The sequence below is a fragment of the Apteryx rowi genome, unplaced genomic scaffold (assembly GCF_003343035.1).
Source record: "Apteryx rowi isolate R43461 unplaced genomic scaffold, aptRow1 scaffold_664, whole genome shotgun sequence".
NCBI lineage: Eukaryota > Metazoa > Chordata > Aves > Apterygiformes > Apterygidae > Apteryx > Apteryx rowi.
Genome location: NW_020450943.1, coordinates 132,982 through 144,980, shown reverse-complemented (window position 1 = coordinate 144,980; position 11,999 = coordinate 132,982). Strand labels below are relative to the sequence as shown.

Genomic DNA, 11,999 nt, shown 5'->3' with positions numbered 1-11,999 from the left:
AAAAGAAAAAAAAAAAAAGAGCCAAGAAAAAAATCCAGCTGGTTACCTGGAAACCAATGACTTGTAGCTCATTATGAAGATCATCAAGAACTCTCCTGCCATCAAAGATGAATGCAGGCTTCAGCATCTTCTTGTGAATACGTTCATAATCCAGCTCCTGTGGAGGGCAAATAGAGCAGAGAATAATTAACACTTTCTCTTTGTATCTTTAAATTGAACTGAAGAAAACAATTTTTACCTTAAACATATCCCATTCAGTGCAGATTACAAGGGCATGAGCTCCATCACAGGCTTCATATGGATCTTTACTTATAGTGACCAGCCGAGACACTGCAATAGAAAGGAAAGGAGGTTTCATTCTGCACAGGTCTTTGGTGTCTACCTGGCACACTCCTGGCAAGACAGTCTCCTTCCTTGCTCCGCTCAAACAAGGAGAGTTCCAGGTCATTCATCTAGAGTTGTTTTCAGTCAAGACATTTGTCACTTAAAAAAAAGAAAAAATGATAGCAGCTGATACCTGGCATCTGAACAGAGTCAGGGCTCTTAAGTGCTTGAAATTAAGCATTCCAATCTGATTTAAACAGTTAAGAGCATCTCCAGAATTGGAAGTTACTATCAAATCTTCAAATGCCAGCTCTCATAAAGGTCACTGCCTGTATGATAGCAGCACACTACACTTGCTATTTAACACTTGTTTCACACTAAAAATACACGTGGCTCAGTGCATACGTCAAGGGCTGCCTTCATCCTTTGACTGACTCAGCATCTGCCTGGAGATCATTCTTCCATCCCCCTCGAATTCAAGGGCCCCCTTTAAGCACTCCAGCTTCTAATGGCTACTACTGTTCTTCACTCCCCTTGCATGTCAGATAATCCATGTCCTTCACTCTAAGTACATCTGCCATACCAGGTCTATCTGGCTGGTTTGAGTATCATCTCTTCTTCCTTATGGCAGCCTGTTCTCCCTCATTCTCTCGCCATCTCTAGAAAAGTTATCTATCCTTCTCCCCATCCATACATCATCTCCATTCCTCCCCTGCCCAATAGGAAAAAAAGAACAAAGATCCAAAACACTCCCCACAAATCCCTTACTCATAGATGACTATTTTAAGTCTTCTTGAATTCAAGGGCAGAGATGAAATGGGAGATGATACCAGGAGGGCAGGAGAGAAAACTAAGTGTTCTACAGTGAATATTAGAATTATTTTGCGACTTTTACTTTAGATAGGCAAGACAGAACTATGGCAAAACAAGGCTCCAGACAGGAAAAAGTGGACAGAGTAACACTAGTCCCTCCTACTGCTGGAAGCTCTTTGTTCTTTCTTTTAATTACACAGAGAGAAAGTTCTTTGCATGCATTTAAATAAAATAAATATTTGTTAACAACAACAAAAAAAACCAAAACCCACACTGGTACAGAGTTAGCATTTATCCATAAAATGCTAAGCAGAGAGGGGGAGGTTTACAGTAATCCTCTGAACTATGACAAATCTCTGCATTAATAAAATGCAACCAGCAGCACATCACTGCCATGGTGAAAGTGAATTTCTAGTATTTAACCTATTCTCAAAATGTGGAAGGCCTGTTTTTTTTTTTTGTTTTTTTCTTCCTCCCTCTTCCAGGAAAGGAACTTTTGATGAGTATTCCTACCTTGGTTATCTTCTGAGACACCTGGATGTGAAAGATCCAAGATGATTTGTTCCTTAGGTACTTTAGGATCATAGATATGAAGTTTTGCTCCTTCATCCATTAAATACTTGCTAATGTAGATACTGGAAGACTCTCTAGGGAAGTGAATCAACCAGTTGAAGAATCAGATGGTTTGTTCTAAACAACGAAAGTCTTCAAGTGTCATGAAAGGACCCTATGAGATGTGTTTAAAGTAGAGCCAGTATAAAAGCTCTAGCATTACACATTTGAGTGGTAATCCATAACAGCAAAATAAGTCTTGAGGGAGGCCAAGAAGGGTAATGTAGAAAACAAATTTACATCTCTTTCACCAAATCACACATAAGATAGATACTAAGCCCCAGTATTCTGACTGAGCATAATTAATAAGGTGTCACCCTGCAAACTCCAGTTTAAGAGAACTCGATAGAATTTAACCTTTATAGGAAAGCAACAGAATAGCCACCTTTGGGAAACAAAGCTGAAGCTCTGCTACTGACTCCCAATTGCCAAAGCCAAAAATGTTTGCATGCTTTACTGTAGAGAAAGGAAGGGCTCTGTTCAAAACCTATCTTAGCTTATGCAAGTAGTAAGGACCAAATGCAACAGATTATCATTTATGTATCATTCAGTTTTAGAGACCAAGAATAAATTGCGTCCCCCATTTAAGAAAAACTAACCCCTGTTACAAACCAATTCAATCACAAGAGGTTTAGGACCCTTTAGCTGATCTGTTTTCATTAATAGAATTGAATTGGTGTGTTTAACTGCATAGCTGGTGATAAATGTAGGGCAGCCACATTAATGAATTGAATTTGCTCTCTTACCTTGTGTCTCCAGTATCCTTTTTAAATGCAAACCCTAAAATAGCAATCTTCTTATCAGTGACAGTATTGAACAAGCTGTCAATAATACGAGAAGCAAATCTTCTTCTCTGATAATCATTCATATCTATTACCTGAAATCATATAAGACATGACTGTTTGGAAGAGAGCTATTTTCAACTAAGTTGATCATATTAGCAATCACTGAGGAAACACCCTTACCAGAAACATGATTTTAACAAAAAGAAGCTCAAGCCAAGCTAGCCAGACATAAGTTTAATATTAAAGAGACTGGGGAAGAAACAAGTATCTTTACTCAGCACCACATAAGTAATCCAAACATAAGTTCAGTTAATTTATAGGTTTTTGAGTTGGATCTTATTTCAATCAGTGACTGCAGATGTCTGTTCACACGCATGCTCTCTCACTTTATCTAGATCAAAGGCTAGAGAGTTTTTTTTTGTTTGGGTAAAAAAAAAAAAAAAAAAAAAAAAAAAACCAACCCCCCCCCCCCCTCAAAAAAAATACAACTATACACATTCACACCAACCACACAAAACAAGTTCTATTCCAGGCAGAAACAGAAAGCAGTTCTAGTGTTACATAGGTCTCTATAAAATGGTAACTTTAAGGTACTTAATGTCACAAGGACATCCCATCACCAGACCAACACTTCTCTACATGCCATGGATGGACAACTGTCAAGTGTTGTCATACACATTGTTACAGATTTCAATGCACAAAACTAGTGTGGTTATAAGCAATACTGAGGCACTTAAATCTTTTGTTGTTAACATAAGTAGGTTCAATCAGGCTGATTGTTCTGAAGCTTTCCTCCCAGTCTGTTTCATACTTTGATCCCCAACCCTTAACATTGGTCAGAGAGGACCCCAGACCACTGCTAGATGAGGGAAGGTAGGTTCTCCCAACTAGTCAAAGTTTACCATGGACTGGAGAGAACTATGCTTCCCTCTTGATTTTGAAGATTTCAGCCCAAAGCAGGACTTAGCAGTGATTTGTAGAACACAAGGTACAAACGATACAGAAAAAAGGCACTTGTGAACCAGGTTTCTTTGAGGAGGACAGATAAAAGCAGTGAGATTTAYGCACTCCAGCAGAGTAGGGGAACATAATGGTAATAGGTGACAGAGTAAGAGTGATGCATTTCTTTATGTAGCTCATTTCTTTGTGTAGGCATGCCCTGGCCCTGTCATATCTAAAGACCAGACACAATAGAAGTTAGGTTTCTGGAGCCACTCTGACTGGCATATCTTCCAGATTCAGCACCCTGTCCTCAGACTTGTCTGCAGTCTCCCATGTGCATGCACTGGGATGGGGCTGCTGACAGTGCAGTGCTCAGGCCACGAAGGAGAGGGGTTTTACATGGTTACTTATCCAGGTGCACGTGTGACCTGACCAGTGTGGACTGCAGCAGGTAGAGACCTCTGCAAGAGGACAGTGCGTTACTGAGGAAGCAGAAGGTGCAGGCAGGGGGCTGCATTACATGAATATGACACTCTATACTAATTCAGTAGCAACTCTTTTTACCATCTGATCTGTCCACAGCTAATAAACTGTAGTTCTTGAAGCAGAATTAGAGAGCATTAAAGCATTTAAGATGCTTTAAGCTAGTCTGTTTACTTCAACAATGCAACTCTTCAGGCTTTTGTTAGAAAACAAAAACCCCACACCCACAGACAAATCATAAGTATTTCTAGGCCTTTGGGTTGCCAAGATACCAACTGGATTGCATTTTGAGGAGCATCCTTGTGATCTTAAACAGCAGAGAGCCAAACCAATTTGTCCCTGTCAACAGAATACAGTTTTCTACTATTCATCATATTAATATTACCCAGCTAGTGCTGTTAGTTCTTGCAGCTCCTGCTGCTCCTTGCTCTAGGAATTGCCTATTGTCTGCCTGTATTTTTTACCAAGTGAAAACAGCAGTTCTTAGAGAAGATATCAGAACCTTGAGCTCCTCCTCTTTCCTTCCCTGTCAATGCATCAAGTCCTATGTGTTCAACCAAATCCCTCCTGGATGCATGTGCACAGAGGTCCCAGCTCCACTGGATAGGATTGCAAGTGTGTCTACCATAGACCAGCATATCCTGATGAAGGGCATTCTTGAAGGAAGATGACAATATGAGCCTCTTCAGATTGCAGACAGCACAAAACCCATGCCTTCCTTGTCCAAAGCAATTGATTTAACTGCTAGAGCTGCAAACACATACGAGGCTGCTGACTAGGCCCTGGCCTGAGGATACGCTAATTGAACAGCATGTAGAAAGCTATTGGACATGACATGAAAAATTGCTGGACATCACAGATAATGTAAGAAGGTGACAAAAGGGAGGGATGGCCGATTTCACAAGTGCTTAAAGGAGAGATATGCAAGAACAACCCAAACTTCAGGTAATTGGAGGGGAATACTAGGGACCTTTTGGGGACCAGAATCTTCCAAAGCCAACAGGGCCTAGGTAACCATATGAATAGTACCATGCAAGACCAAGATTACCTAGGTGATGTTATAAAAAAATACCAAATTTGAGCATGCATGTGGCTAAATTGGGACCAGTGGTGGAAAAGTAATTAATTATGGGTGGACTGTTCATTTGGCAGGAGACTAGATCAGAGAAAAGAAGGGAAAGGGAAGCCAAAAGGAGGGTCTAGAAATGGGAAGACTAATAATAAGGTAGGCAAATTATGTGATCAGTGCTGTCTGAGGGTACCTGCCAGGCAGCCTTGTACCTGATCACCACGGTCTCAGTCAGGACAATAAACCAAAGCAGTTGTTCTCAACTCTCAGTCGGGAAGACTGGGGAAGAGGGGGCAAGGTACTTTCACTAGCTAGTAGGGTAGCACCTGCCAGTACAGATTGATCAACCCAGCATCACTGTGTTTGTGCCAGGCCCAAAAGCATCCATACCTTCCTAATCATTCCTAACATTAGCTAGGGAACACCAGCAACCACACCGATTCAAGAATAGCAAGTTCTGCTGAGTTTTTAGAAGAGGAGCTATAAGAGCAAACACTCAGGAGAAGCTCATAAGCTCTGAATTTGAAGTGGACAGAGACATCAAAGCTGAAGAGGAAGGCAGGAGTCCAGGCCCGTCTCTGTACTTCAGATTTTCTACCACTACTTCTAGGCAACTTCCCAATCCAACTGTTTTGATCCTCCTTCTTCAGTTAATTTCCCCCCAAATACAAAGCCTAAGCACCCATAAGTATCAAATACTATTGCTGCGCTGTTGCCCCTAAAATGTAAACACTGTCAACATTTTAAGGTATTCAGTCATTAACACTAAGGCACAGAGAGAATACACACACAATGCTTGAAAGCTGCACACTGAAGAAACACCTACTTGTCACAAAATAGTAGTGATGAATTCATACCTGTTGCCAATAGCGGGCTACTTCAGGTAAGTTCAATGCCTCACAAAGATACACTAAATTCAGAACATCCTTCTGAAAACAGCTACCTCCAAACCCTGAAAGAAAAAAAAAAATATATATATATATATATATATATTTTAACCTATGGCTTGCACCAGTAAGATATTATTCTACTAACCAAATCTTCAGAATCAACTAGTTTGGCAGTCATTCCTATAGAACAGCAACAAGTTCTTGGAAAAACTGTAATGCTTTTTGGCAAATGAAGGCCTTTGGAAGCTTCTGAAGTCTGACTCCTGGACCTACTTATTTTGTTGGCTACCAAAGCCCCGAAAATCCTTCCCCAAATCCCACTGAAGTCAATGGAAATTTTAATCACATCTTCACTTGATATTTGGTTAAGACAGGCCCTGGGTTTTTATTTTGTAGAAAAGGGTGGACAAGCTCCTGGGTTTGCTCTTCTCCCACCCAGAGGTTCAGATGAATAAATATCAGCTTAAATAAGTAGGTGAACGTTTTGCTTGTTTTTCAAAATGGACATCTAATCATAATCAAGAACCAAAGAACACAACAGTTGATTAAGGGACAATTGAGATTATTAATAAAAGGATCCTCATTCCCTAGAAGTCTGCTCAGCAGAGTCCCAGAGGCAACACATTGCAGGAAGGATTATAGTAAATATGTTTTCAAAATGCCCATTGGGTTATTATCTGCCGTTCACTGTTTTAGAAGCTTGCAAAAGACTACATTTAGTAAGGTGATTAGAAAACAAAACAAACAAAAGCTTTCTCTTTCTAGCATCAGGAATGTGGCCATAAAGATAGGCTTTAGTCTTGTTCCATGAAATTGAAAGATTTTTGTACTGATCAACACTATCACATCTTATTCTCCAGTATCAAAATCTGAATTGAATTAAAGCATGCAGTCTGAACTCTCGTGCTTCAGATTGTCAGGGTCAAGTGCAAGCTCATCTTTGCGATTATAACAAAAATGGTTTTATACTAGTATTCTTCAGTAATATTTTCATCCTCTCACGCTTCAGAAGATTAAGTTATCACAGCACTTCTTTTGAAGCACAACTAGTAGACCTACTGTGCTACCAGGCAAAAGCCCAGAAGGGGAAAGACTTCATTTACCAACACTGGCTTTTAGAAACTTATTTCCAATTCTTTGGTCTGTTCCAATAGCTCTTGCCACTTCTTCAACATCTGCTCCTGTAGCTTCACACAGAGCACTGATTGAGTTGATGCTGCTGATTCGTTGGGCAAGAAAAGCATTAGCTGCCTGTAAATAAAAAACACAGTACAGAGAACTTAGCTCTTCTGGAAGCCAATACATTCATACACAACTACAGAGTTAGCACCAGAAGAAGTAGTATTACTTTAATATCTATATCTCTGTGTTGATGGGAACAATAGAAAATGGTAACCATATACATAGTTTAATACATAAACACCAGTTAACGAGTTCTAAGCAAAATGATGTAATACTTAGTCATACTAACCAGTTTAGAAAGTTCTGATGACCAGGTATTGGTTGTGAGGATTTTTTCTTTGGGTACCCAGTGCTCATAGACAGCACACAGAGCACGGACCGCTTTCTGTCCCTCTGGAGAATCATCTCCACCAATAAGCACTCTGTCTGGGTTCTTCAGGTCCTTGATCGCTGTCCCTTCTGCAAGGAACTCTGGATTGGACAGCACCTGCARGCACAAAAATAAAGTTTGAAATAAAGATTGAAAAAACAACAGATAAAAGCAAAGAGTAAAAGACCATCATTTAAACCCACAACTCAGATTATGTTTACCTGCAAATCCAAGTTCGGCTTAGTATTAGCATCAAATATTCGACGAATGCTCTCTGCAGCACGTACTGGAACTGTGCTCTTCTCAGTGACAATTTTATAGCCATTTGAGTTTTGTACAATCCTTCTAGCACATGCTTCGATGTATTTCAGATCAGCTGCCCGGCCCTTTCCCATCCCGTAAGTCTTTGTTGGGGTGTTAACCTAGTTACAAACACAAAGAAAGATTGGGGGGGGGGGGGGAGGAATGCGGAGGACTCTTACCACACAGGAACTACTGAATAGGTGAAATTGTTAGGAATGACAGACATTTTGGTTCCCAGAGGCCAGCTTGGTTCTACACCACAATTACCCTAGTTACCATATCAGACAAACAGCTATTAGATTTGTCAATTGCCCATTGTGTCTTCTGAAGAAAGCTCACTAGACTCTGTTCATCAAATAGGATTTAAACAGGAGTAATTCATAGCAGCTCCACAGGCTTCTGTAAAATTTGGTGTTTATTCTGGAGACAGCAATAATTTCTTCATGGCCACAGACAACCACCTCTTGTTTCCTCTCCCGTGTTAGAAGGGTAAAAAGTTCACTTCAGAAGAATCTTGCAACTAGTAAGGCAATTATGCTTTAAACCCACTTGGCAGTGAAAGCCAAGTGTAGAGCTGCTGGATGTTGCTATACTGAAGAACATAGAAAAAAGGCAACATGAGGGAAAACACATCATTTAGATTAATACAGAGGGTCCTTTTCATTACAAGCTTAAAGGAAAAACAGCAACAACACGTAAAACACAGTACGTCTTAAGAAATAATTTTAAAAAGCTGCCAAGGGCAGGAATCCAGGTTGCAACATATAGGCTGCATTAGCAGCAGTCATCCAGCCAAGCAGCACTCATTTTAGACTTAACAAATGGAGAAAAATATGATTGGAGAGCTCTATACTGAGGTGCTCTCACAAAAGAGTGGGTCTCAAGAAAAGAGCACTTAAGAAACAGAAAAATAACTGGGCTGTGGCCTATCAAGTTGAATATTAATCAGTTATTTTGGACTCTGTATTAGAAACAGCCTTTTATATTACAAAAGGCCACACTGTTCATAACTGACTGGACCCTCTCCCTTCCTGGTGCCAACAGCTTAGAAATATTAAAGGCTCCTGAAGGATATCAAAGGAAGATCCTGCCATCTGTCTTCCATTAATACATGGGGTTTTTTAAAACTTCTAAAAAATAAGTCATCTTTGTAACCCAATAAATAGTGCATGATTCTGTACCCCAGTCTAGGAATGGTACCACCTAATCACTCAATACAGATAAATCTATGCGCGTCCTATGAGCTTTAGCAGGACACTACAATGACAGATCTGCACTATATCCTGCTCTCCATACACCCTCCCCTAAACATCCACGTTGTCATTTTGACTTGGAGCCCAATGGTTTACTAAATACTCTACTGGCTTAAAGAGACAAATAATTGCAGAACTAAAATAAAATAGAAAGCTCACTTAATACTTTCCCCACAGTGTGCAAGGAGAAATCTGACACATAATTACATTACATCACTAAATGAACAAACATGACAAAGCAAAGGCCTATTCCTAACATAAGGATATCAACACATGGATTTGTTAGGAAAACGCCACCCCTCTCCTCAAAAGGGAAAAAAAACACCACAAAAAACAACCTTCTCCCCCTCCCCCCAAACTTACAGAAATAAATACAAGATCAGCTTCTCTAATAGCATCATCAATACCGGTAGAAAAGAAGAGATTTCTTCCTCGACAGGATTCTACCACTTCTTTTAACCCTGGCTGAAAGAGCAGAAAGAAAAGTACTCAAGGTTAACATAGTTAGAAGAGTAAATTGGATACCCAAATAGACAATACCATTTCAGATACAGACTTTTGTGCTTAGTATGACGTATTTTTAAGCCTTTCAGATACAAAGTAAAACTTCCATAAATTTGGGGGGGGGAAGGGAAATGAAAGTCCTTCTTATTCAAAAGACACTCCGAACAGTCTCTAGACTTTCTCAGCCATGCTGAGTTGCTATTTGCACCTCAGATTTGAGGCCCCACTTATTGACATGCTTACATACATATTTAATTCTGTTACCATGAGCAACAATTAAAGAACTACCTGTAGAGTGATGTTCAGTAGATTCCTAAGAACAAAGTCTTACTTTATATGTCCCAAGCTGCAACAAGAAGAGGTGATCCCAGCTCCTTTCTCTATACATTCCTGCCATCTCCCCAACATCATATCTAGCAAACTGATTCAATACAAACTAACCCGCCAAAAAATTTTTCCACCAAATTAACAAGCTGATCTGATTTGCATCCAGTATAAGGCAGGAAGCACAAAGACATAGGAGGGGAAAAACACACTCCTTTTGGCAACCACCCATGTTTCAAACACATGGGTATTCGAGACAAAAAAGCTTTTTTTTTTTTTTTGGTTGAAAATAAAAGTTGTGCCCTGTAACCTAGTAATCAAAGCTCCAACCTACAAAACACCTATCATGACATTAGATACCTGAGTAAGTGCCAAAAAGGCAAAGGTTCACTGGAGGAAAGCAGCAGCAGMAGCTTTCCTTTCTTTAGATGAGACATTTCTGCTGTCTCACTTTATTTTCATTTCAGTTAGACATTTGATATAAAGACCAATGGAGGTAGATTAACGTGTGCTACAGGCCATACCAAACACACCAACAATGGTTTTATTAGGAGGCAGACAGAAAGGTAGCTCACTAGCAAGCAAAAGAATGTCCTTGTCCCTCCTGACACTGACAAGAGAAAAAACAAGCAAAAAATACAAAAACCTTCAGCATGCAGTGGCTCAAATTTGCAGCTGTCTGAACTCATTCTTGGCAGTTTTTGTACATTCTTTGTAAGCAAAGGACACTATACCAGGAAACAGATTTTTTTTTTTGTTTTTCTTACAGTAGAGCTAGTCTTGACATGTTAACTCACTCAAGCAGTCTAAGTGTTAATACATAACAAAGTACTTGCTCTCATGAACTTTATTCATTTCTCACCTGCTAATCTGAGCATTATAAACCTTCTCCTTTGAAAATGTAGGACAAAGGAGATCTACTTGTCTTAAAGGAGTCATGCATTATAGGTTTGGATTTTAGGGAACTTTAGAAAACTAAGGGTGTTACAGCACAAACAGGGTTCAAAGGACTTATTCCAGCAAAAATGTAACTGTTAGTATCAAGCAACCTGCCTTGTTTTGAGGAATCCAAGTGAAAACAAACTTTCATTCCCATTGAAGAAGAGAACTTGAACCTAGAGCAGAGTCTTTTCTTGACAGCTTTATCTCAAAAGAATGAGGGCAAAAAGAAAAAAAAAAAAAAGCAGCTATTCTTTAAGGGTGAAAAGCTAAAAAAGGATCAAGTGCTAAGAGAAGTATAGAAAATACTGACTTATCTTCAGATTAAAGTGCTTCTATGACAAAAAAGTGACAGCATACTTTTAAAAATCATTTTAATCTGGCCTAGCCTTTCTGCTTGGAGGTTTTCAGTGTAAGGGAATCAGAACATGATTCAAGCATGACTGTCCCCACCTTACTACATAGTTAAGGTGTGCAGCACAGGTGGGATTCTGGCAGTATTCAGAATGGGAATACAGTTTACCACCCAATACTAAACATTAATGCTGTGCTATAACATAGCAGATAATTTAATCATAACATAGTCCTCTTGTTCAGTTATAGGTACTGGGGTCCGAAAAGAAAGTCAGCGTAATCCACTAGATAGGGCGTAGCAARGAAAAATGTAACTTAGTATGCAATTTTGAAACAGCCTCCAGCATCTGACATCATTAGAGGGTCATTTCAAAGCCTGGTTTAATGAGCACCAGCAGTGTGGGGCTGCTCCAGAACATTCCTTTTAATGACGATACTGTGCYGCGTACCGGAGTCAGAAGCGGGCCATGTGGAAGCTCCTCTTGGCGGGAGGAAAGCAAATGCAATGCCAGCTAGAAGAAAGAGATAACACCAAAATAAATAAATAAGGACAGATTTACCTCATAAATTGGAAGAGTGTCCGAATTCCAGGCATTGATCCGAGCCTCGTTGACGTCCACGACGGTAACTTTGATTGAGGGGCACATCTGCGCAATAACGCTACAGGTCGGGCCCCCGACGTAGCCAGCCCCGATGCAGCAGATCCTCCTGATCTCGAACATGATCGCTCTGCCAGGAGGGAAGGGAACCGCGCTGAGGGACAAGGCCGGCGCACAAACCCGCCGCTCGGTAGCGCCGGGCGCCGCCGCCTGGCCCGCAGGCCGCTGCGGAGCGGGGCGCAGCGGCGGCGGC

The 11,999-nt window shown here is 40.4% G+C and overlaps 1 protein-coding gene across 2 annotated transcripts in view; it reads right to left on the bottom strand.

The window, feature by feature from the left end:
* Window positions 1-11,871, bottom strand: part of UGDH (UDP-glucose 6-dehydrogenase) — a 16,577-nt gene extending 4,706 nt beyond the window's left edge. The window contains exons 1-10 of one of the 2 annotated variants that reach the window (XM_026085339.1): window positions 11,708-11,871; window positions 9,390-9,491; window positions 7,692-7,892; window positions 7,390-7,587; window positions 7,022-7,169; window positions 5,886-5,980; window positions 2,496-2,626; window positions 1,651-1,784; window positions 239-330; window positions 47-157 (exon numbers count right to left, since the gene is read on the bottom strand). In XM_026085339.1, coding sequence (XP_025941124.1) covers window positions 47-157; window positions 239-330; window positions 1,651-1,784; window positions 2,496-2,626; window positions 5,886-5,980; window positions 7,022-7,169; window positions 7,390-7,587; window positions 7,692-7,892; window positions 9,390-9,491; window positions 11,708-11,869 — 1,374 coding nt within the window. In that variant the 5' untranslated portion in view covers window positions 11,870-11,871. Of the gene's footprint in view, window positions 1-46; window positions 158-238; window positions 331-1,650; window positions 1,785-2,495; window positions 2,627-5,885; window positions 5,981-7,021; window positions 7,170-7,389; window positions 7,588-7,691; window positions 7,893-9,389; window positions 9,492-11,707 lie in introns of those variants that run through there. The other variant, XM_026085340.1, reaches the window with a different exon arrangement.
* Window positions 11,872-11,999: the final 128 nt, after the last annotated feature.